This window comes from Tamandua tetradactyla, chromosome 5, assembly GCF_023851605.1.
Source record: "Tamandua tetradactyla isolate mTamTet1 chromosome 5, mTamTet1.pri, whole genome shotgun sequence".
In the NCBI taxonomy this organism is placed as follows: Eukaryota; Metazoa; Chordata; class Mammalia; order Pilosa; family Myrmecophagidae; genus Tamandua; species Tamandua tetradactyla.
Window position 1 is genome coordinate 177,571,963 of NC_135331.1, and position 21,681 is coordinate 177,593,643.

At 37.6% G+C, this 21,681-nt stretch overlaps 2 protein-coding genes across 8 annotated transcripts in view; one reads left to right on the forward strand and one right to left on the reverse strand.

The window, feature by feature from the left end:
- Positions 1–10,825, reverse strand: part of ZUP1 (zinc finger containing ubiquitin peptidase 1) — a 43,663-nt gene extending 32,838 nt beyond the window's left edge. For 2 of the 6 annotated variants that reach the window (XR_013176380.1, XM_077162733.1), the window contains exons 1-4: positions 5,996–6,254; positions 4,092–4,667; positions 2,919–3,029; positions 995–1,116 (exon numbers count right to left, since the gene is read on the reverse strand). Coding sequence is in view for 5 of the 6 variants with exons in the window: in XM_077162733.1 (XP_077018848.1) it covers positions 995–1,116; positions 2,919–3,029; positions 4,092–4,653 (795 nt within the window). In the remaining variant the exon portion in view is untranslated. The other 4 variants (XM_077162737.1, XM_077162735.1, XM_077162736.1 and 1 more) reach the window with 4 other exon arrangements.
- KPNA5 (karyopherin subunit alpha 5) overlaps positions 10,820–21,681 on the forward strand; it is a 48,108-nt gene continuing 37,246 nt past the window's right edge. Inside the window, exons 1-2 of one of the 2 annotated variants that reach the window (XM_077162731.1) lie at positions 10,820–10,949; positions 16,831–16,964. In XM_077162731.1, coding sequence (XP_077018846.1) covers positions 10,826–10,949; positions 16,831–16,964 — 258 coding nt within the window. In that variant the 5' untranslated portion in view covers positions 10,820–10,825. Of the gene's footprint in view, positions 10,950–10,998; positions 11,199–16,830; positions 16,965–21,681 lie in introns of those variants that run through there. The other variant, XM_077162732.1, reaches the window with a different exon arrangement.

Genomic DNA, 21,681 nt, shown 5'->3' on the forward strand with positions numbered 1-21,681 from the left:
ACTGGTAGTGTTCCTAATTGCGTAAGCCAAAGAGGATTTAGAAATAGCCAACTTTCCTTCCTGAATTCTAGAGAGCAAATATTTTACAAGTGAATCACCATTGAGTAAAACAATCTACCTAGCTTATTTCAAAGTATATTTCAACAGCTCTATAAACTATGAGAAAACAAAACGAGCAAGCAGTCTGGGGAAATGATGAGATGTATAATGCTTATTAAAAGCTTTCAGAAGTCCTGACGTATGTGTACAGATCTGAACACTTTCAAACACATTTAATCATAAAACCCTTTTTATTTATACAATACCTATCAACACGTAGAAAAAGGGCATTACAAAAAAGACTCTATGGGCATTATTAGCATGGATGCCCTTGTAATCCAGGGCAAATCGAGATAGAAAACAGAAAATCTATTAAAAATTTAATTTTAAGATTTAACTCACCAGATACCACCAAGATACTTAAGTCTCAAATATCAGAAAGTATTTTTCCTTAAAAACAGTTCTCTCTAAATGTCTGAAATTATAATCTCTATATGAACTTAAGACTCAGGAGACATCAATTTTATGTACAGGTTTCACTTACAAGTATCTACACAAACACTTAAATTTTCAGTCTTGGTTTCCTCATTTGTCCCATCAATTTATATAGTTTGAATGCAGGCTTTACCACTTAATAGCTGCCTGACTCTGAGCAAGTTACCTAACAACTCTGTCCCCATTTTTTCATCTGTAAAAAAAAAAGGGGGGGGGGGGGAGGAAGGGGGCTAAAATAATTTCATGAAGTTGTTTGAAGGTTTTGAGATTCTATATATAAAGTGCTTACCCTAGTACATGGCCAGAGTGAATATTAACATTGGTAATTTCTATGAATTATAAGACATATACGTAAAAAAAAAGTGAATAACAAAGACCAAAAACAATAGACTGAAGCCCTGAAAACATGTCTGAAAAATAAGACAAACCAAAAAATTATCACTGCTATTAATGTTAGTACCTGCAGCTTCTGAAATTCTTCCATTTCTTGCCTTGATACTTCAGCTCTCCTCTTTCTGTCTTCTTCCTGCTGAAGCTGGTGAGCCAGTTCTAGATCACTAGAACACTGGTCTCTATCCATGCCTATAAGATATTTTTAATGTTTAGAAAAAACAACCGCTTCCATCAAAGCTTACTTATTAGTTAATATACATTTTAAAAAACAGAATAAATATTATTTTGCCATTATTCACAACTGTGATGTCATGGAATCATCAAGTACAAATCTAGCAGAACTTAGAACTAACTCTGTCAGGGAATAGCCTCCATTTAAATAATAACTAATATGCACTGAGTGTTTAGGTTGTGACCAGTGCTTTTCATTAATTATCGCAATTGATCCTCAGGACAACTTTATGAAGTAGGTATTACTATCCATTGAGGATACTTGGACTGAGAGAAGTTAACTGGAATTTAGAGGGAAGCTGGAACATAAGAGAGCACTCTTCATTGATGCTTCTTAATGCAACAAGAAAAGGGTGATATTTTAAAGAACTAATAAATTAATTAAACAATTAGTCTTGACACAAACAAATGATGCAACTTTGCAACACCTTGCTCTGCATCCTCTCTATTCTGTCCTGCAGATTCATTCGTCAGTTTCTCCTGGCTGGCATCTTGTCTCCTTGAGCTCCCACCTTGATGATTTAATTATGTATTTGAGTATTCTCTCTTTCCTTTCAAAACCTCTCAGCCTTTGCTACATATTCCTATTTGGGGACCATTTCCCATTCTCAGGAATATGCAGTTCACACCGATTTTGAGAATTATCACCTCCAGTACACTTCTGGGGCTGCTGACAGTGCTTTAATTAGACTATATCTTTCTCCCAGTGGCCACCACAGGCTTAAAGAATAATATATCTCCAAATAATGCCTAAAATAAATAGAATTTTCAGTTAGTTTCAAAAGGGTTATTCTACCAAAGTCTTTCCTTTCCAAGTAATCTTGTCCAAAGGAAGATGGCACACCAGCTGGAGTAGTTAGCAGAGGACCACTAGAAGAGAGAACTTTTATCTCTGCTCCAGGAATTCTTATCTTGGGGTTAAGCTGAATGAGCAGATAATGATGAAAATGGAGATCACCTAAACTGACCACTAAAGATCCCTGCATTAGTACGAGATACCTATGTACCCTAGGTAGAACACAATTAATTTCTGCTAGGGTTTAATTTATCTTTAGAGTCAAGGGAACTGTGAAACTCCATGTTTAGGGTGCAACAATGACTTCTTAATCGATGTTATTAAAAAGAAAAGGCAGAGGCTCAGTGGCAGAATTCTCACCTGCCATGCCAGAGACTAGGGGTTTGATTTCCAGAGCCCGCCTATGCAAAAAAAGAAAAAGAAAAGGGGCAGTGGAAAACTTCTGGTGTGTCTATAAAAACAGTATGTGGTCATTTTAGTTGCTGGGATAAGCAGCTATAAATGCACCAGACAGACTGTTAAGTCATGTAGCTAAAAAAATTTCTTCTTAAAAACCAAAAATGTATGAGCCTTATGGTAGGTTGCTAGTTCAACAACTATTTGTGCTGCCTAGATGCTAAGTTTAGTTACTTACAGCTGCTGAAGGAGTGGCTTCAGTCTGAAAATAAAACAGATTTACTGTCTTAAATGTGTATCCATTCTAAACATTGGTGATCTGGTACAAAAACCTGGAGGTATAGCCCTAATTCAGTAGTTGGTCACAATACTACATCCTTTCCTAACTTTTCTGTGAAACAATTTCTTAAAAAACGAATTTTGATGCTAGATAAAAATTCTTTAAAAGAAAGATTCATTTTTAGTTTATTAATAAAGTATAATTTATTCTCTACATCACCACTCTAACATGAAATTATATGTCCTAGGACATACAAACTAAACAATAACATTTTTATTTTAAACATACCTTGTCCAAAGCTGCTTTCTTCCAAATGCAAGTCAACATGTTCTTGGAGAATCTGGTAATTTGTACATATGAGGCCACACATAGGACAGTCATAGAGTGGTTGATCACAGTCTATATTAGAAATATATTCAGGTGGTTTAATTTTTTTTAATTTTAGATCTTTCACCTTGTGTTAAAGACTGTCTACTAACCATTAGCCTTAATATATAAGTAAAAACTTTGTACAGTAAAGCCTCCACAGGCCTGAAAATCTCTTCCCTACCAGAGACACCACTGCAGAGAGGTGAAACCAGTAAAAGGAAGCCAGCCACAGCCAAAAATTGTTGTTTCTGTGAGCCTGAAAATTAAACTGTCATTGTAACCACAACACAAGGTAAACCAGGACCCACCTGATAAACCTACATATGATGACAGCCTGCTATAGTAAAGTACTTAAATAAGACCTAGAGTCTCCTAACATAATAAAATATCCAGAAACTAAATACAAGTGAGTAAACTGGTGAAAAGTGAATAAAATTGGTAGACTATATCAATGTCAATAGCCTACACATGTTGTTGTATTATTGTTAAACACTACATTCAATCTCTCTGTATTCAGGTACTACCAATCTCTCGGTATTATTCTTTACAACTTCAGGCAACTCTCAATAAAAATTTCAATTAAAAAAAGTCAACTTAGATCAACTCATAATTTCATTTTTCTCAACTACATACAATGTCTCAGGTATATAAACATAACATTTCCAAAATCCTTTCAGGCAAATAGTGTTAATCTTTTTTTCCCAGATAAGAAAATTGTGGTTCAAAGACGTTATATGACTTTAGCAAAGATTACCTGACTAAAGTATGATCTGAAATTCAACACTCAGACTCTACGACAGTCCAGGGCTTGTAGTTAATCAAAGAATACCCTCTGGAAATTGGATTCTGACTAGAGTTCTCCAAAAAAAAAAGGTTGTATAAATGGTGACTAGGTTCCAAAATCATTCTCAATATAGCTGGAACATTCTACAATTCCTTTCCATTACTGTATTTTTTACATTGCAATGGAAACTAAATAATGTTACAGACATATACTAAATTTAAAAACGTATTTACAGTTTCTGACTTACAAATCAACTTGTAAGGTTACCACATATTAACTACTCTTGCATAATAAAAAATGAACTTTACCTTCTAACGGAATGTCTAGAAGATCAGCATGCTTCGTTTTCATATGAGCTTCCATATCTTGACAACAAGCTTCTATATTCCCACAGAATGGACATTCAGGAGGGTTATACATTGCTGCATAAATTGATCCTTTTACTTTCGTTAGCTCAGACTGTTTTTCACTACTTTGCAGGAATTCTCTAGATTCAGTTAATTTCTCGGAATAAAAGGCTTTATGTTTTAAAGTACCATCCTTAGGCAGACTTTGAGCTGAACTTTTTGGTTGATTACATGCACAAGCTGAATGGATACTTGATTTAACTTCCATTCTACACTGTAAAGTGTTATCCTTTTTGTTATCTGAAGTTCCATACTGTATCGTATTGATCCTCTCAAAGTTTCTTCCCAGTTCATTCTGCTCAAAATGAACAGTTTCAATATGAAAACACATTTCATCATAATTCACACCTGACAACTTGCAAAATGGACAGACAACTTCATTTTCCATATGAACAATTAGGAGGTGAGTCTTCATGTCTGGTTCTGAGGTTACTGTTTCACCACAAATATCACAGGAAAACATGGTGCCACAGGTAGCTAGGAAAAAAAACCAATACTATTTTACATTTGAAAGTAAGAGTTGCAGAAAAATAAAATGCATCTTACAAAATGATGTGGGACAATTACACATGGTATTTAACACTGGATTAGGTACATGAAAAAACTTTCCACTTACTTTCTATTCCTCAAATATATAAGCTTATTTATGAATCTTAACCAAAATTTCACTGCCGTATTTTAAGTTCACAGTTTCAATAAAATAAAGTCAATAGTAATGCAAACTGAAATCAGTAATTTTTAAAATATTTCAAAAAGTGTATCTAGTTTCAGGTTTAAAGCAATATTTAAAAAATTTTCCAAGTAAGACAAGTAAGAGAAAACAAAAAAGAAGAAAACCATTTTATCAGCTGACATATCTAAACACAGAATCTTAAAGTCGATTATAATGAGGAGGGTAAATAAACACAGTTCATAACAGTTAATAGTTTGTAATAGTTAACACTTAAAGAGCTTTGCATACATTTAATTTAAGTACCATTTTTATCACTACACACGAAGAGGCTCTTCCTCAAAGAAGTCAACACAAGGAGAAAATGAAGAGAACTAAAATGCTACCCAGCCAGGCTCTAGAGACTGTGCTTTCTCTCAACCCAAAGATTAAGAGCAGATGGTATAGTACGAAAGAGCACTAACTCGAGTCAGGAGACCTGGGATATGATCATATTTTGTAATTTTAGATAAGACACCTCACCTCTTCGAGCTAAGGTTTGTAAAATGAGTTGTTCTACAGCAGAATTCACTTTGGGATTTTATGAACAAAGTAATGGGTACCGATATAAAGATGATTTTGCTAAGAAAGAACAATTTTCAAAAAAGCAATCACCACCACCTTTCTACTACACACCACTGTTCAGCGAAGAGCTGTTCTTTTTTTAAATATAGGAAAGACAATTCTCCCTCATTTAAATAAATTAAGCGTTATACCTCTCTACATTGCCCTTATTTTTCTTATTTCTTCACAGAGAAGTGATGAGTCTGATTTTAAGAAGGAAGTTCTCCCGACCCGCTGCTATAAGGACTCTAACACCCAGAGAGTTTCTTTTCTTCCAGTGGCTGGGAGATGGCTAGACACGCAAGGAAACACTTGAGTTACAAGTGAGAGAGATATAAGGAAGCCTTGACAGGTGCAAACGGTGGGTACAGGTGACGGTATCACAAAGGCGGTATTGGCCGGAACACCTCGAAACCAAGACTGCCCAAAGCACGGCGCCAAAAGTCTCGAGTCTGGGCACACAGCAAACGCAGGCACTAAATGGGTCAAAGCTCTGGACCTGAGGAACGAAGACCCGGCCGGCAGCTCTCACCCTCCGGGAGATTCCGCCGCCACCCAGCGCTCCGGTGAACTTCCCCTTCTGGTCCCGCCGCTGCCTCGGTCCACCTCTCCGAAGGAAATGCGCGCGCCGTGTGAAATACCTCTCCTAGCCTGACAGACTGAGGCTAGACCCTCCCAATACCCGGAGATTCACAACCTCGAAAAGAACCAAGGGATTCTAAGAAAAGGAAACCTCGAGTACCACACTCAAAGACGCTCTTCCTCAGTCCCCGGAAGAAAGGAATCCCAGTATGCACCGCTCCAGGCCGGTCTGGTCCGGTTGCATTCTGGGAATCGTAGTCAATTTTGCATTCCTCCCATTCCCCGCCCCTTCCCGGATATACTCCTAGAGAAACTTGGTTTGGAGGTTGGACTGGGTTAAGATACTTTTGAGTAAATTCCTAGGGTGTCACAGGACATACAAGATTCTACAATACCCACTGTCTAGGGCGTGGCGGAGTAGCACGCTATTCTAATATCCATAAAAAACATATAATGCTATTAAGTGTAAAAACCCAAACCATGCCCCTCAGATGAAGAGTGAGAGAGGTTCATTCCCTCAAGTTACCTTATTTTCATGGTTCAATTCCTATTTCATTTATGAGCTATTTAATGAGTGTCTACGAGGTGCAGCAGTAATCAAAATATACAAAACCCATGCCATTTGAAGCTGACATTTTGGGAGGCATAGAGCAAACAAACTGATCTCAATAAGTGCTATGAAGAAAATAAAACTGGGATATTAATAAAGAATATTAACATAGTTAGAAAATGCTCTCAGAGGGAGTGAGCACTAATGAACGAGTTTTGTACCAGGAGTGGCAAGAGCATTCCAAGTAGTGAAAATAGCTAGAACAAGGGCACTAAGGCTGGAGCAGAAACATTTTGTAGCAGTGCATAATGTGCTAGAGGGAAGCGAAGTTACAGGATGATGTTTGACTTGTAGGCAGGGGCCAAAACATGTAGGGCCTTATAGAAAGCTATTTAAGTAGGAGGGTGGCATGATCTAATGATGTACAGTATATTTTAAAACATCATGTGCAGTATAACATGGCAGAATCAACATGGGTCTACTTCTCAAAATCCACTAAATGACAGTTGAGGATTAAAAAAAAATGCAAACTGATTTTTTTTTATAAAATTCTGAAAGGTAGAAAAAAGATGGATGAGCATTAATTAACTTAAGACGTAAATCAACTAGAAACACGTCAACTCATATCCCAGAACTCTGGAAATGGTGAGAAATTAGAGAGAACAGGTACTTCTAAAAAATAATTTTGAAATGTGAGACTAAAAAGAGGAACATGTTGTTGAAAGTCTGAATCAGGAGCAGTTAGAACTGTACCTCCAGATTTTCTCCATCACTGGGTTGCCAAGTGTTCTAGTTTGCTAGCTGCCGGAATGCAATATACCAGAATCAGAATGGCTTTTAAAAAGAGGAATTTAGTAAGTTGCTTGTTTACAGTTCTAAAACCGTGAAAATGTCCAATTAAAACAAGTCTATAGAAATGTCCAGTCAAAGGCATCCAGGGAAAGATACCTTGGTTCAATAAGGCCGATGATAGTCAGGGTTTTTCTCTCTCATCTAGAAAGGCACATAGTGAACACAGTCACAGTTTCTCTCTCGGCTGGAAGGGCACATGGCCAGCAAGGTGTCATCTGCTACTTTCTCTCCTGGCTTCCTGTTTCATGAAGCTCCCTGGGAGGTGTTTTCCTTCTTCATCTCCAAAGGTCACTGGCTTGTGGGCTCTCTGCTTCTCATGGCTATGTCATTCTTCTCTGCTCTCTCTGACTCTCCTTCATTCTCCAAAATGTTTCCTCTTTTATAGGACTCCAGAAACTTATCAAGACCCACCCAAATGGGTGGAGACATGTCATCACCTAATCCAGTTTAACAACCACTCTCAATTACATCACATCTCCAGGGAGATGATCTAATTACAGTTTCAAACATACAATACTGAATAGGGATTAGAAGAAGCAGCTGTCTTTACAAAATGGGATTAGGATTAAAACATGGCTTTTCTAGGGGACACACATCCTTTCAAACCAGCACACCAAATAACTCATCTTTCCATCCCAGACAGAAGCTAAAGGTTTACCTTATGAAAAAATGAACCAGAGAGGCTATGAATTCAGAAATGCATAGATAAGGTGAGGTCAAGACAATGGACTGAAACTGAGTAATAGAAGGTAAATACTGAATAATGACCCTCCCTAATCCCCCTTCACATTCTGATGTCTGATTTGTACCTCCAAGGCAGGGTATTGGAACAATCCTCTCCAGGGAAATTGGCTCAAGAAAAAAGACCTACAAATGGTGACTTTTCCAAAGTCCTCCAGTAAAACAGCTAGGTCCCCACTTTATTACTTTATAGGAAGACCAACCATCAATGAATAAACAAGCTGCACTGATACACACAGAGCTTACAAATAAGTTTATTTAACATTTCATTCTTAAAAATGGATGGATACTTAAAAGATTAGGTATTTGAGGCTAGAGAAATGGAGACCAAACCAAAAAGAAGTAATAATTAAAAAACTCTAAAGAAACAGAAACAATGAGGAAAGGAGAAAAAAAAATCAAGGAAACCACAATTGATGTGAGATAAGTTATGTGTAATAAGAAACAAGAAAAGATATTTAATATCTGAGTTAAAAAATTTTAAAAAGTACTTGGAATTAAAAATACAGTAGCTATAGGAGAGGGAGAGACAGAGAAAGAGAAAGAGAGAGTGTATTGGATGATAAAGCTCAGGAACTTTCTCAGAAAAAAAAACAGAAGAGAAAGAAAAAAAATGGAAAATAGGAGAGAAAACAAATCAGATAATCAGTCAAGGATGTTCCACACCCAAAATATAAAAGATAAAGAACACCAGAGGAAACAGTGGAAATTTAATACCAAAAAAACGTAATGCTAGAAAATTTCCCCAAACTAGAGGGAAATAATCTCTGAAAAGAAGAGCACATTGAAATTCCAGTATAATTAACAAACAAATAAATAAATAAGCCTCATCATGCCACATATTTAGAATATTTAAACATCTGGGGTAAAAAGATCCTGGAATCTTCTACAGTGAGGATTACTTACAAAATAACAGGAATCATAATGGCATCAGAAGTTTCTACAGCATTGGAAGCTAGAAGACAGTGGAGCATTACCTTCGATATTTGGAGAAAGAATGATTTCCAACCATGAGTTCTATGTCCAGAGAAACTGTTAATCATATGTGTGGATAGAATTATAGCTTGTAAGGCCTAAAAATATTACCTCCCATCTACTCTTTCCTAGGGTGTTCCCACCAAGGAAGGAGGAAACAAAGAAAAGTGGAAGATAAGGAATTAAAAAAAACAGGAGAGCTAGCCAGGAGAGAAGAGACATCCCAGGACAGCAACAAAGCAGCAAGCCTGGAGAATGACCATATCTGAGTTGGAGAACTGAGCAATTCAGAAAAGATACACTAATTTTAAAAAGAGAAAGAAAGCAAGGAAGAAAGAGAAGCAATTTACAAATTACCTGATGATTCTGATCATATTGAGAGAAATGTTATACTTTGTTGTAAGCGGAACAATGCCCTCTAAAAATGTCCAGGTACTAATCTCCAGAACCTGAGAATATGCTACATTATTTGGCAAAAGGGACTTTGCAGATGCGATTAAGAATTCTGAAATGGGAATATTATCTGGCTGGGCCTAGTGTAATCACCAGGGTAGTCATAAGAAGAAGATAGTAGGGTCAGAGTCACAAAAGAAGATGGGTCAACAGAAGCAGAGGTCAAGGTGATGTGGCTTCTGGAAGGGGCCACAAGCTGAGGAATGTAGGCAAGTTCTAGACATGGAAAAAGGCAAGGAAACAGATTGTGGAGACCCAGGGCTCCCCCTTCATACTGAGAATGAGTAACTGCATGTAGCCCTCTGCATAGGAATCTTCTTCCCACAGAGAAAGTGAAGGAATAGGAAGGGGGAAAGAGACTGAAGCAAACTCCTATTAACGCTTCAGAAGTCCTGGGTGTTTACTTTCTAAAGATTTCCTTCTCTTCTTAGTCACTCATGCATGTCCACAATTAAGCACTCCCTTTTCTCATCCGTTCATTTTCAACTATGTAACTTTACAATTTAAAAACTGTTTTTCTGTGGCTTGTCAGCTTCTTGAGGGAAGCTTACAAGTGTTATTTACCTTGACTCTACTATGCCTAACACCGTGTCCGGAAACCAGCCTATTTTCAATACTGTTTGTTGAACTGAACTGAATTCCAGGGTAGCTTACAAAACTGTACATTTTTGTGTGCAGGCTGTAATTTAGAGCACTTTATATCTAGAGTTATTCATTTCAAGTATCAGTGAGTACATTTTTGTCAAAAATCCACAGACCTTATAGGTTCCAAAATTATAAATAAATGGCAAGCTGAAAAAACTTGAAATGAGGAGAGTATATAGGAAAAAGATAATGAAACTGAAGAAGCCAAGATCTTTAGGCAACCTGAGGCTGGGATTTTTATCCGTTTGTTCACTGTTGTTGCCTCATTGTCTGAAACGGGGCCTGGCAGAGTAGGTCCCACAACCAATTCCTTTGTAGGAAGTATGAGATCTCTTTGCACACCGTAGAGCACAGACAGCAGCTCTTGCCCCAGGAACCATATTCCCGTTAAAATACCCACGATCCGCGCACGCGAAGGCTCCTCCTCGGTTGGGCGGGGCTGAGACTCCCGCTTCTTGCCGCCTCCCGGCTGGTCTGTGCGACCCCGGCTGCCGCTGTCGCGTGCAAGGGCTTCTGGGAACCTCGGGGTCTCGGGGAAGTGGCGCCGGTAGCCGCCATCTTGGAATGCAAATCTCGTCACTACGTTCCACGTTAGGGGCGGAGCGGCGTCGCCCACCGTTACCCGGAGCAGACGTTGCCGCCGCCGGGGGCTGCGAAGCCGGGGCACCGGATAGCACTACAATTATGGGTAAGTGGGAATAACATAGGTAAAATCGGGTTTGATCTTTTTGAGAGACGCGAGCACCTGGGGCCACTGATTTTTTGTAGTCCTTCCCTCGCGAAGGGCTCAGGACCAGGCCATGCGGAGTGTATTCTTCGGTTCCCACAGAGACAGCCGTCGCGGGGGCGTGGCCTCCGGGTCCTTCCCTTGGCACACGCGAAGGCGCAGGGAGTCCTCATCTCTGACAGCCAGGCGGCCTTCCGGCGGAGTTCTTAGGTAGCCAATTTCGCCCTCTGGTCGCTCAGTAGTTTTTCCCGGTCGTTCTTCTCGATACATGTTCTTTGGCACATGGTCTTACCAAACGTTGGCGCTCACTCCTGGAACTCAGCAGTTACAGAGAAACAGAATGGTGGTTGTTTGGTTGCCCACTTGTTTGGGAAAGGATGAATTCAGTTGTTTTAAATTTATTTTTTTTTAATCTACATAGAGTGAAAACCACTCTTTGGGGTAAACAGTTCTGTGAAGTTGATAAAAGCAAAGGTATACATCCACTACAGTCAAGACGTAGAACAGTTGTCACCCCCAAAAAAGTGCCCCTCACGCTGCTCCTGTTAATCCTCTGCCCACCTTTCACACCTGGCAACCAGTGATCTGTTATCCAGCCCTATAGTTTTGCCTTTTCCGGGATTTCACATAAACGAAACCACACAGTACACAGCCTTTGAGTATAGCTTTATTCATGTAGCATAATGAATCTGAGAGTCATTCAGTGTTGGCATTATTCAGTATTCCATTCTTTCTTTTTGCTGAATAGTATTCATTTGTGTACCGCTTTATCCATTCACCAATCGAAGGACATTTCATTTGTCTCCAGCTTGGGCATTTATGAATAAAATGTGCAGTAGATTCATGTGCAGATTTTTTTTTTAATTTTTTTATTAATTAAAAAAATTAACAAACAAAACATTAAGATATCATTCCATTCTACATATACAATCAGTAATTCTTAATATCATCACATAGTTGCATATTCATCATTTCTAGAACATTTGCATCGATTTAGAAAAAAAAAAGACTGCAGATTTTTTTATGAACCTAAGTTTTCATTTCTCTCAGATAAATACCTAATGAGACTGATGGCAAATATGGTAACTGTATGTCTCACTTTACAAGAAACTGCCAAACGTTTTCCAAAGTGACTACCATTTTTCATTCCCATCAGCAGTGTATGAGAGTTGTAGTTGCTCTGCGTCCTTGCCTATGCTTGGTATTGTCAGAATTGGGTTTTGTTTTTGTTTTGTCTCTATTATAGCCATTCTAATAGGTGTATAGTGCCTTTCATTTTAGGACATATACAGGAAGCTGTAAGCTATACATGGATGAAAATATGGATCAGAACTCAAAACAGGAATCTTGACTGATAGTCCAAGATCATGTAAAAGAAAGATGACTAAAAGAGAAACCTTTACAATGCTCACATTTTAATTAGTGGAAAAAGGAAAAGAGCAAAGGAAACCAAAGAGAAATGGGCCAGGGAAGAGAATCAGAAAAAAGTAAGAGTTCTGAAAGGAAAAGGTTCAGAAGATAAAGGGGTAGTCAAGAAGGAGTTAGCACTAAAAACAGGACCTTTAGTTTATTCATTCATTGGTTCACCTAACAAATATAAGTGCTTACAATAAGCCAAGTACCGTATTAGGCGTGAGATTTGATAATTAGGTCCCTGATGAAGCGTGTGAGAGAAATTTTATTAGTGGTAGAGCTTAAGTTTGAATGGAATGGGCTGTGGACTTCAAAATTATTTAGAAGGTATTTTGTGCCTTTGAAGGTTAACACACGTATTCTAGCTATTAAAATACATTTACCTAAATTCCTCTTTAAAATACTTTATAAATTGATTTCAGCAATATTGTGTGCACCTACAAATATTTATCACAGAAAGAGTACAATCTTTCTCTATTTATATAACAATGTATAGTATTTTCTTATTATTTTGTATATAAACATTATGTCTCATTAAAAGAGCTTAGGCTTTTAGAAGTAAGTGCTATAAATTAGAACTCACTAGAGAGCAAACTGGACCTCAGTGTTAATTGTTGCAATTAAATAATTTTAGCAAAATGAAAAGTTCACAGAAATAAACCTCTTAAAAATATTTATCACCTATACATTTGCCATTTTCTAGACTGCTGGCCTCTAAACTTTTCAAATCACACATGCTTATATACGTAAAAACAAAAATTTGTGTGTTCACCTCAAATTGTTTGTTTATCTACGTGTATTACTATCCTAATATATTACTCCACTAAAAATTCACAAAGATTAGAAGTTTTTAAAAAGGAATAGGTTAGAAAGTATGTACAGAAGATCTGTCATTTTCTTGCCATATCTGATTGTATCACCTTGTATGTCTCTCCTGACACAGTAGGCATCACTTCTGAGATCACATTAATACTTTTCAGTATAAATTTGTTAATCAAATAAAATCTTGCCCCCATAATTCTTATATTATTTGTTCCTTTTTCTTCTACAATACTAACTTCTTGCTTCTTATTTAACATCTGTATTGTAACTGAAGATGGTTTAAAGAGGACCTAAATCCAAGGAAAATTATCTCTGAGGGTGCCTTACCCAGTGGGATTTTTTTTTTTGTTCACTGGAAAATAACTTTAAAAGCTATATGAATAGCTCATTTGAACAATTGAAACACAGGGAGCACAGAATAAGAAAGAGGTCCTTTAATCCTGTATAGATTATTGTACTGCCTGGACACATCCTAGAGTATATTAAGCAGATAATCAAAAAAGTATTGGCAAAGTCCCTTGAGGGATGGGAGAAAGATATGTAACTATTAAACCTTACCATCAGGGAATCCCCTGATATTGTATCCAACTTTAAGGACACCCTAATCAATAGACCAGGCCCTCAATCAGAGGCTTACTCTTCTGAAGCTTATGTAGGTAGTGGAGAAGCTTAGACTGCCTATAGGCATGCCTTAGAGTTACTTCTGGAGAACCTCTTTTATTGCTCAGATGTGGCCTCTCTCTCTCTAAGCCCAACTCTGCAAGTGAAATTGTTGCCCTCCCCCCACGTGGGACATCATATCCAGGGGCGAAAGTCTCCCTGGTGACGTGGGACATGACTCCCAGGGACGAATCCAGACCTAGCACCGTGGGCTCAACAATTCCTCCTGACCAAAAGGGGGAAAAGAAGAGTAATTAATTAAGTATCAGTGGCAGAGAGAGTTCAAATAGAATCAAGAGGCACTCTGGAGGTTGCTCTTATGCAAGCTTCAGTTAGACCTTGCTACCTATCATAACCTGCCAACCCCCAACCAGGACCATTCCAGCCAATCCTAAAGAACACCTAGGGCAATATATAAGATTCCAGAAGAGTTCCATGCACTAGAGTAACTTTCCAGAAACCTCCAACCTCCAGATGGGTCCCTGGTCCAGATAAGTCCCGAAACCTAGCCCAGCCTCTCCAGAACATCAGATAGTTCCATCTCCCTACCCCATAATAGTGACAGACCTTTCCAATATGAGAACTTTAGAATTGGCATAGCCCAAACACCCCTAAAGAGAGGGATGCAGAGATCAAAGGTGATAGAGGAGTTATACAGAGAAGATAGGATTTAACAAATGAATATGAATGCTAAATCATTAAATTGATATCTCTTTTAGTTTCCAGTATTTTAGAGCCGCTAGAAGTAAAAACCTAAAATTATGAAATTGTAACCCATGCCAAAATCTAAAATATGTTCTAAACTAATTGTGGTGCTATGCTTTGAAATTTATAGCTTTTTTGTATATATGTTATTTTTCACAAAAGGAGGAAAAAAAGTCTATTGTGATGATAGACTTTAAGCCCAGGGATAAAATGTTTGCTGTATGGACAGCTTTTACAGTAATAACATTGAATATTAATGGATTAAACTCCCCAATCAAAAGACACAGATTGGCAGAATGGATAAAAAAATATGATCCATCTATATGCTGTTTACAAGAGACTCATTTTAGACCCAGAGGTACAAATAGGTTGAAAATAAATGGATGAAAAAAGATATTCCACTCAATAACCACAATGCTGGGAGCTATTTGGAGAATTTCTGATATTCTTGCAGGCAGTGGGTACAACCAAATCAACAGACTAAGCCTTTAATGTTGGGCTTATGAAACTTATCTTTGCAAAGGATAGGCTAAGCCTATATGCAGGTTTGAAAAGATGTATGTACCCTAGAAAAGCCATGTATTAATCCTAATCCTATTTTATAAAGGCAACCGTTTCTTCTAATCCCTGTTCAGTACTGTATGTTTGAAATTGTAATTAGATCATCTCCCTGGAGATCTGATTTAGGAAGTCACATCTGGATGTGATCTTGATGTGACCTTGAGTGATCAAGAGTGGTTGTTAAAATGGATCAGGTGGAGACATGTCTCCACCCATTCGGGTGGGTCTTGATTAGTTCTGAAGTCCTGTAAAAGAGGAAACATTTTGGAGAATGAGAGATTCAGAGAGAGCAGAGAAGAACACCATAGCCACGAGAAGTAGAAGGAAAACACCTTCCAGGGAGCTTCATGAAACAGGAAGCCAGGAGAAAAAGGTAGCAGATGATCCCATGTTTACCATGTGCCCTTCCAGCTGAGAGAGAAGCCCTGTGTTTGCCATATGCCTTCTCACTTGAGAGAGAAACCCTGAATTTCATCAGCCTTCTAGAACCAAGGTGTCTTTCTCTGGATGTCTTTTATTGGACATTTCTATAGACTTATTTTAATTGAGACATTTTCTCGGTCTTAGAACTGTAAACTAGCAACTTATTAAATTCCCCTTTTAAAAAGCCATTCTGTTTCTGATATATTGCATTCCGGCAGCTAGCTAACTAGAACCAGCCTGCTTAAGCTTAGGCCTAAGAGTCACCCCCAGAGAACCTTTTTTGTTGGTCAGATGTGGTCTCTCTAAGCCAACTTGGCAGGTGAACTTACTGCCCTCCCCCATATGTGGGACATGACTCCCAGGGGTGTAAATGTCCCTGTGGGACAGAACTCCAAGGATTTGCTGGGACCAGGTATCATGGAATTGAGAAAGCCTTCATGACTAAAAGGGGTAAGAGAGAAATGAGATAAAGTTTCAGTGGCTGGGAGATTTCAAGCACAGTCAAGAGGTTATCCTGGAGGTTATTCTTATGCATTATGTAGATACTCCTCTTTAGTTAATGGTGTATTGGAATGACTGGAGGGAAGTACCTGAAATTGTTGGTCTGTGTTCCAGCAGCCTTGATTCTTGAAGACGATTGTGTAAAGATATAACTTTTACAGTGTGACTGTGTGATTGTGAAAACCTTATGTCTCATGCTCCTTTTATCTAGGGTATGGACAGATGAGTAAAACAATATGGATAATAAATAAATACTAGGGGAGATAATGGGTAAGATAAATTGGGTAGATTGAAATACTAGTGGTTATTAAGAGGGAGGGGTAAGGGGTGTGGGAAATATGAGTTTTTTCTTTCTTTTTCTGGAGTAATACAAATGTTCTAAAAGATCATGGTGATGAATACACAGCTATGTGATGATATTGTGAGCCACTGATTGTACCCCATGTATGGACTGTATGTGAGTGAAGATTTTTCAATAAAAATGTTTTTAAAAAAGGAATGACATCTTAGAGTCAGTGAAATCTAAGTAATGACTTTGTATTAAGAACAACTCTATTGTTTCTTAAATATTTTATTCCAAAACTGTTTGGGCATTTTGTTTTAAATTGTGTGCAGGAGTAAGGGATGTATTCTTTGTCCATAATTTTCAAAATGGGTTTTGTTGTACTGTTTAATTAGCAAGCCTGAATTTAGTTTCCTTAGAGTAAGCAGCTTGTTTTGTTTTGTGGCTTATCAATCTCTGTTTTTTCTCCTTAAGATGCCATGGCTAGTCCAGGAAAAGATAACTATAGATTGAAAAGTTATAAGAATAAAGCCCTAAATCCCCAAGAGATGCGTAGACGAAGAGAAGAGGAAGGAATACAACTCCGAAAACAGAAAAGGGAGGAACAGGTAGGTGTTTTGTTTCTTTCAAAAATTTTTTATTGTGAAATATATGTGCCGAAAGTAATAAATGTCAAAGTACAGTTTAATAAGTAGTTATAGAACAATTTCCAAAGTACGGTATGGGTTACAGTTCCACAGTTTCAAGTATTTCCTTCTAGTTGTTCTAATGCACCAAAGAATATCAATAAAGTGATTCAGTAGTCACAATCATTTGTTAAATCCTATCTTCTCTATTACAACTCCTTCTCAATTGATCCTTGTTCTACAGGTAGATGTTTTTAAATATTTAATTCTGTCTAATATAAATACATTATTAGAGATTTTAGAAGATTGTTATTGCTAATTTTTAGATGATTTTAAATGGAAAAATGTTTCAGGAAACTGAATATGGCTAAATATATTCTTTAATTTATTAGGCTCTAGAAATAATAATAGCAAATTTAAGAATAAGAATAAGAATCTTGTACTATTTTAAGTCACAGAGGAAGAATGGATTTCTTGTTTATAGTAAGATCTCATGAAATAGTTTATTGTGGGTTATATAATTTTAGAATGCAATTTAAGTGTAAATATAATTTATGAAGTCATTCATTTCATTTGGGTTGTCTGATTTGTTGGCCTACAGTTGTTCATAGTATCTTCTTATGATCTGCCCCCCTGCCTCCATTTGATTTCTGATTTTACTTATTTGCATCCTCTTTTTTTCTCAGTGGAGGTAGAGGTTTGTCAGTTTTATTGATCTTTACAAAAAACATATTTGGCCTTTGTTAATGTTCTCTTATTTTTTGTTCTCTATTTCATTTATATCTGCTCTAATATATGTTATTTCTTTCCTTTTACTTTGCTTTGGGTTTAGTTTACTATGCTTTTCCTAGTTCCTCCAACTGTGTGGTTAGGTCTTTGATTTGCGTGCTTTCTTCTTTTTTATTGTAAGCATTTAGAGTTATAAGTTTCCTCTGAGCACTGTCTTCACTGCATCCCAAAAATTTTGATGTGTTGTGTTTTCATTTTCCTTCATCTCAAGTTATTTCCTAATTTCCCTTGTGATTTCTGTTTTGGCCTATTGATTGTTTAAGAGTGGGTTATTTCACTTCCGCGTATCCATGTGTTATTTAGTTTCTGCCTGTTATTGATTTCTACCTTCATTCTGTTTGTAGTCAGAGAAGATAAAATGCTTTGTGTAATTTCAGTCTTTTTAAATTTCTTAGGACTTTGTATTGTGACATAACTTGTGGCCTATCATGGAGAATGTTCCAAGTGCACTTGAAAAAAATGGATAACCTGCTATTTGGGTTGCAGTGTTCTATATATGTCTGTTAGGTCTAGTTCATTTATCCTGTTATTCAAGTTCTCTCTTTCCTTATTGATGTGTCTAGATACTCTATCCATTGATGAAAGTGGTATATTAAAGTCTCCTACTATTGTAGAGGCATCTGTTTCTTCCTACAATTTTACCATTGTTGGCTTCATGTATTTTGGAGCACAATGATTAGATCGAACATATTTATGATCGTTATTTCTTCTTGGTGGATTGACCTTTTTATTAATATATAGTATCCTTCTTTTTCTCTTGTAACAGCTTTTGACTTAAAGTTTAGTTTGTTCCATATTAGTATAGGTACCTCAGCTCTCTTTTGGTTACTATTTGCATGGATTATCTTTTTCCGTCCTTTCACTTTCAAACTATTTGTGTCTTTGGGTCTAAGGTGAATCTCTTATAAGCAATGTACATTGGATCATGCTTTTCTATCCAGTCTGCCAATCTGTGTCTTTTGATTGGGGAGTTATTCCGTTAACATTGAGTAGTTATTACTGTAAGGCAGGTCTTATTTCAGCCATTTTGTCCTTTTTTAAAAATATAGTTTATCGTTTTGTCTCTCTTTTCCCTTATTGCAGCCTCCATTAGCGTATAGTTGATCTTTTGTAATGTATCTGACGGATCTCTTTCTTATTTCCATTTCTGTATATTTTCAGAATACTTTCTTTGTCATTTCTCTGGGTTTCTACTATACAACCTAAGTCTATAAGCTCCTAGTTGGAAAATATACCAACTTACTTCAAGAGTATACACAGTCTCTGCTTCCATAGCCCTCCATTCCCCTCTCTTTATATTGTTTCTGTTCCATATTATCTCTTTATATTTTGAGTGTTGTTGTTAGGAAACATGATTATTTCTTATTCAGTTGTGTTCTGACTCTTAATAGGAATTAAAGAGTAGAGCTGTATATTGAGGATATGGTACTGTTGGGTTTTGCACTTAGCCATTGGTTTACCTTTACTGGAAATCTTCACTTTTTCACATAGCTTCAAGCCATGCTCTCCTGTATTTTCTTTTCAACATGAGGAACTCCCTTTGGCTGTTATTATAGGGCAGATATATTAGTCAGGGTTCCCTAGGGAAACAGAACTAACAGGAGATATCTGTAAATATTATATGATTTTATAAAAGAGTCTCACACATCTGTGGGGATGAACAAGTCCAAATTCCATAGGGCAGGCTGCAAACCAGCAACTCCAATGAGAGAAATTAGCTGGCTAAAGTAGAGATGAAAGTTCTCTTTTCTGACTGCTGAAGTCAGCACTTCTCCTTTTAAAACCTTTAACTCCTTGGATTAAATGTTTCTCTTTGTTAAAGATACTCTCCTTAGTTGATTGTAGATGTACTCAACCATAGATGCAATCAACTTACTGATGATTTAAGTCACAAAATGTCCTCAAAGAAACAGTTAGGCCATTGCTTGTTTGACCAAGCATCTAGGCAGCATTAACATGGCCAAGGTGACACATGAACCTAACAATCACAGTCCACCCCTTGTCAATTTGGCAGCTACATACATCACCTTAAGCCGTATTTAATCTCTAAATAAAAAACAATAGCAGACATTTTCGCCTAATAACACTCTCTCCAGAGTAGGTTGCTAGCCCTTGCATAATATTCATTCTTAAACTTGATATCCTATAACTTAAATACTAAAACATGAACAATTCGACTTATGATAAAGGAATAAGACAGAGAAGAAAACAAAGATATTTACATTATATGAAAATTATAAGTATTATATATTGAATACATAATTTGTATATAATGTACATAATACATGTTATAATACTCATAATAAAGGAAGGAAGAAATATTCATACCATTGCAGTCCTTGTTTCTGTACCTATTCACGTGGTTGTAGTTCATATTTATTACTACCTTCTTCTGCTTCCCATTCCCTGTTTCTTTTACCTTCAGCAAGCACTTCAGTGGACCGTGGTTCTTTGCCTGGTGGGGTGACCTAAACCTTCATTCCTGAAGTTTCTGGGCCATTGGTTGTCCTACCTGGATTGAGTTGTAGTTTTCCATTAACTTTAATCATAGGGCATGACAGTAAAGAGACATCTAGAGGATCCTCCTGTATTCTAGACAAACTCTTCTTTATCTCCATCGTATAGTTGTAGTCCTTTTTTTTCATTGATAGTTAGGCTCAATCACCCCAGCCAGAACAGTAATTCCCTTCTTTTCCTGTTGATTCAGAGGCGTGAGAAGCCCAAAGTGGCCAGGTGGCAGTCTTAACTTCCAGATCAATGGAATCAATGTTGGGTCTCCTGGTGGAAGCACTCCTCCATTTGGAATTAAGACCTGTAGACCAGCAGAGCTTAAAGTTTCAGGGACAGGAAGCAAAAATGTCTTTATTGGATCACTAAACATAATAGTCAGTGGTGCCACTCCCATTTCCACTCTCTGATTCCTGGACCTGTGAATCCTAGCTATGGGACAAACAGCACATAGAGTGGACCCTAATTCAGAGTATATGCAGCCTCTTGGAGACCACTGCCTCAGCCCTGCAATGCATTACCACCTAGATGATACCGTAGTTGAATCTTCCAAAAGCCATTCCTTTTGAATGGAGAACATGTTAAGGCCAGAGAATTCCATTAGCATGTGCCCATTCCCACACTTCATTTACTTGATCAGAAGCAATGCTGTGTGGAATACGTTTACAGTGGATAAGGTATTCTATGAGTGCGTGGATTGTAGTTTTTGCAGAAGCATTGCATGCAGGGAAGACAAGTCCATATCCAGAGTATGTGTCTATTCCAGTTAAAACAAATTACTATTCCTTCCATGATGTAAGTAGACCAGTGTAATTAACCTACTGCCATATAGCAGACTGATCACCTCGGGGAAAGGTGCCATATCTGGGACAGTGTGGGCCTCTGCTGCTGGCAGATTGGGCACTCAGTAGTGGCCATAGCCAGGTCAGCCTTGGTGAGTGGAAGTTTGTGTTACTGAGCTCATGCATAACCTCCATTCCTACCACCATGACCTCTTCGTTCATGATCCCACGAGGCAATGACAGGAGTGGCTGAGGAAAGGCTGACTTATATCCACCCAACTGTTCATCTTGTCCACTTGATTATTAAATCCTTTCTCTGCTGAAGTCACCCTTTGGTGAGCATTCACATGGAACACAAATCATGTTTTTTTGCCTGCTCAGAAGGGTCTGCCCACATACTTCTTCCCCAATTGTCTTTGTCACCAATTTTCTAATAATGTTCCACTCATGTCCCTGAACATCCAGCCAAACCATTAGCAACAGCCCATAGGTCAGTATACAGATCCACCTATAGTCAGTTCTCCTTCCAAGCAAATGAACAACCAAGTTCACTGCTCGAAGTTCTGCCCCCCTGGGAGAATTTCCTCTCATCACAGTCCTTTAGGGACATTGCAGAAAGC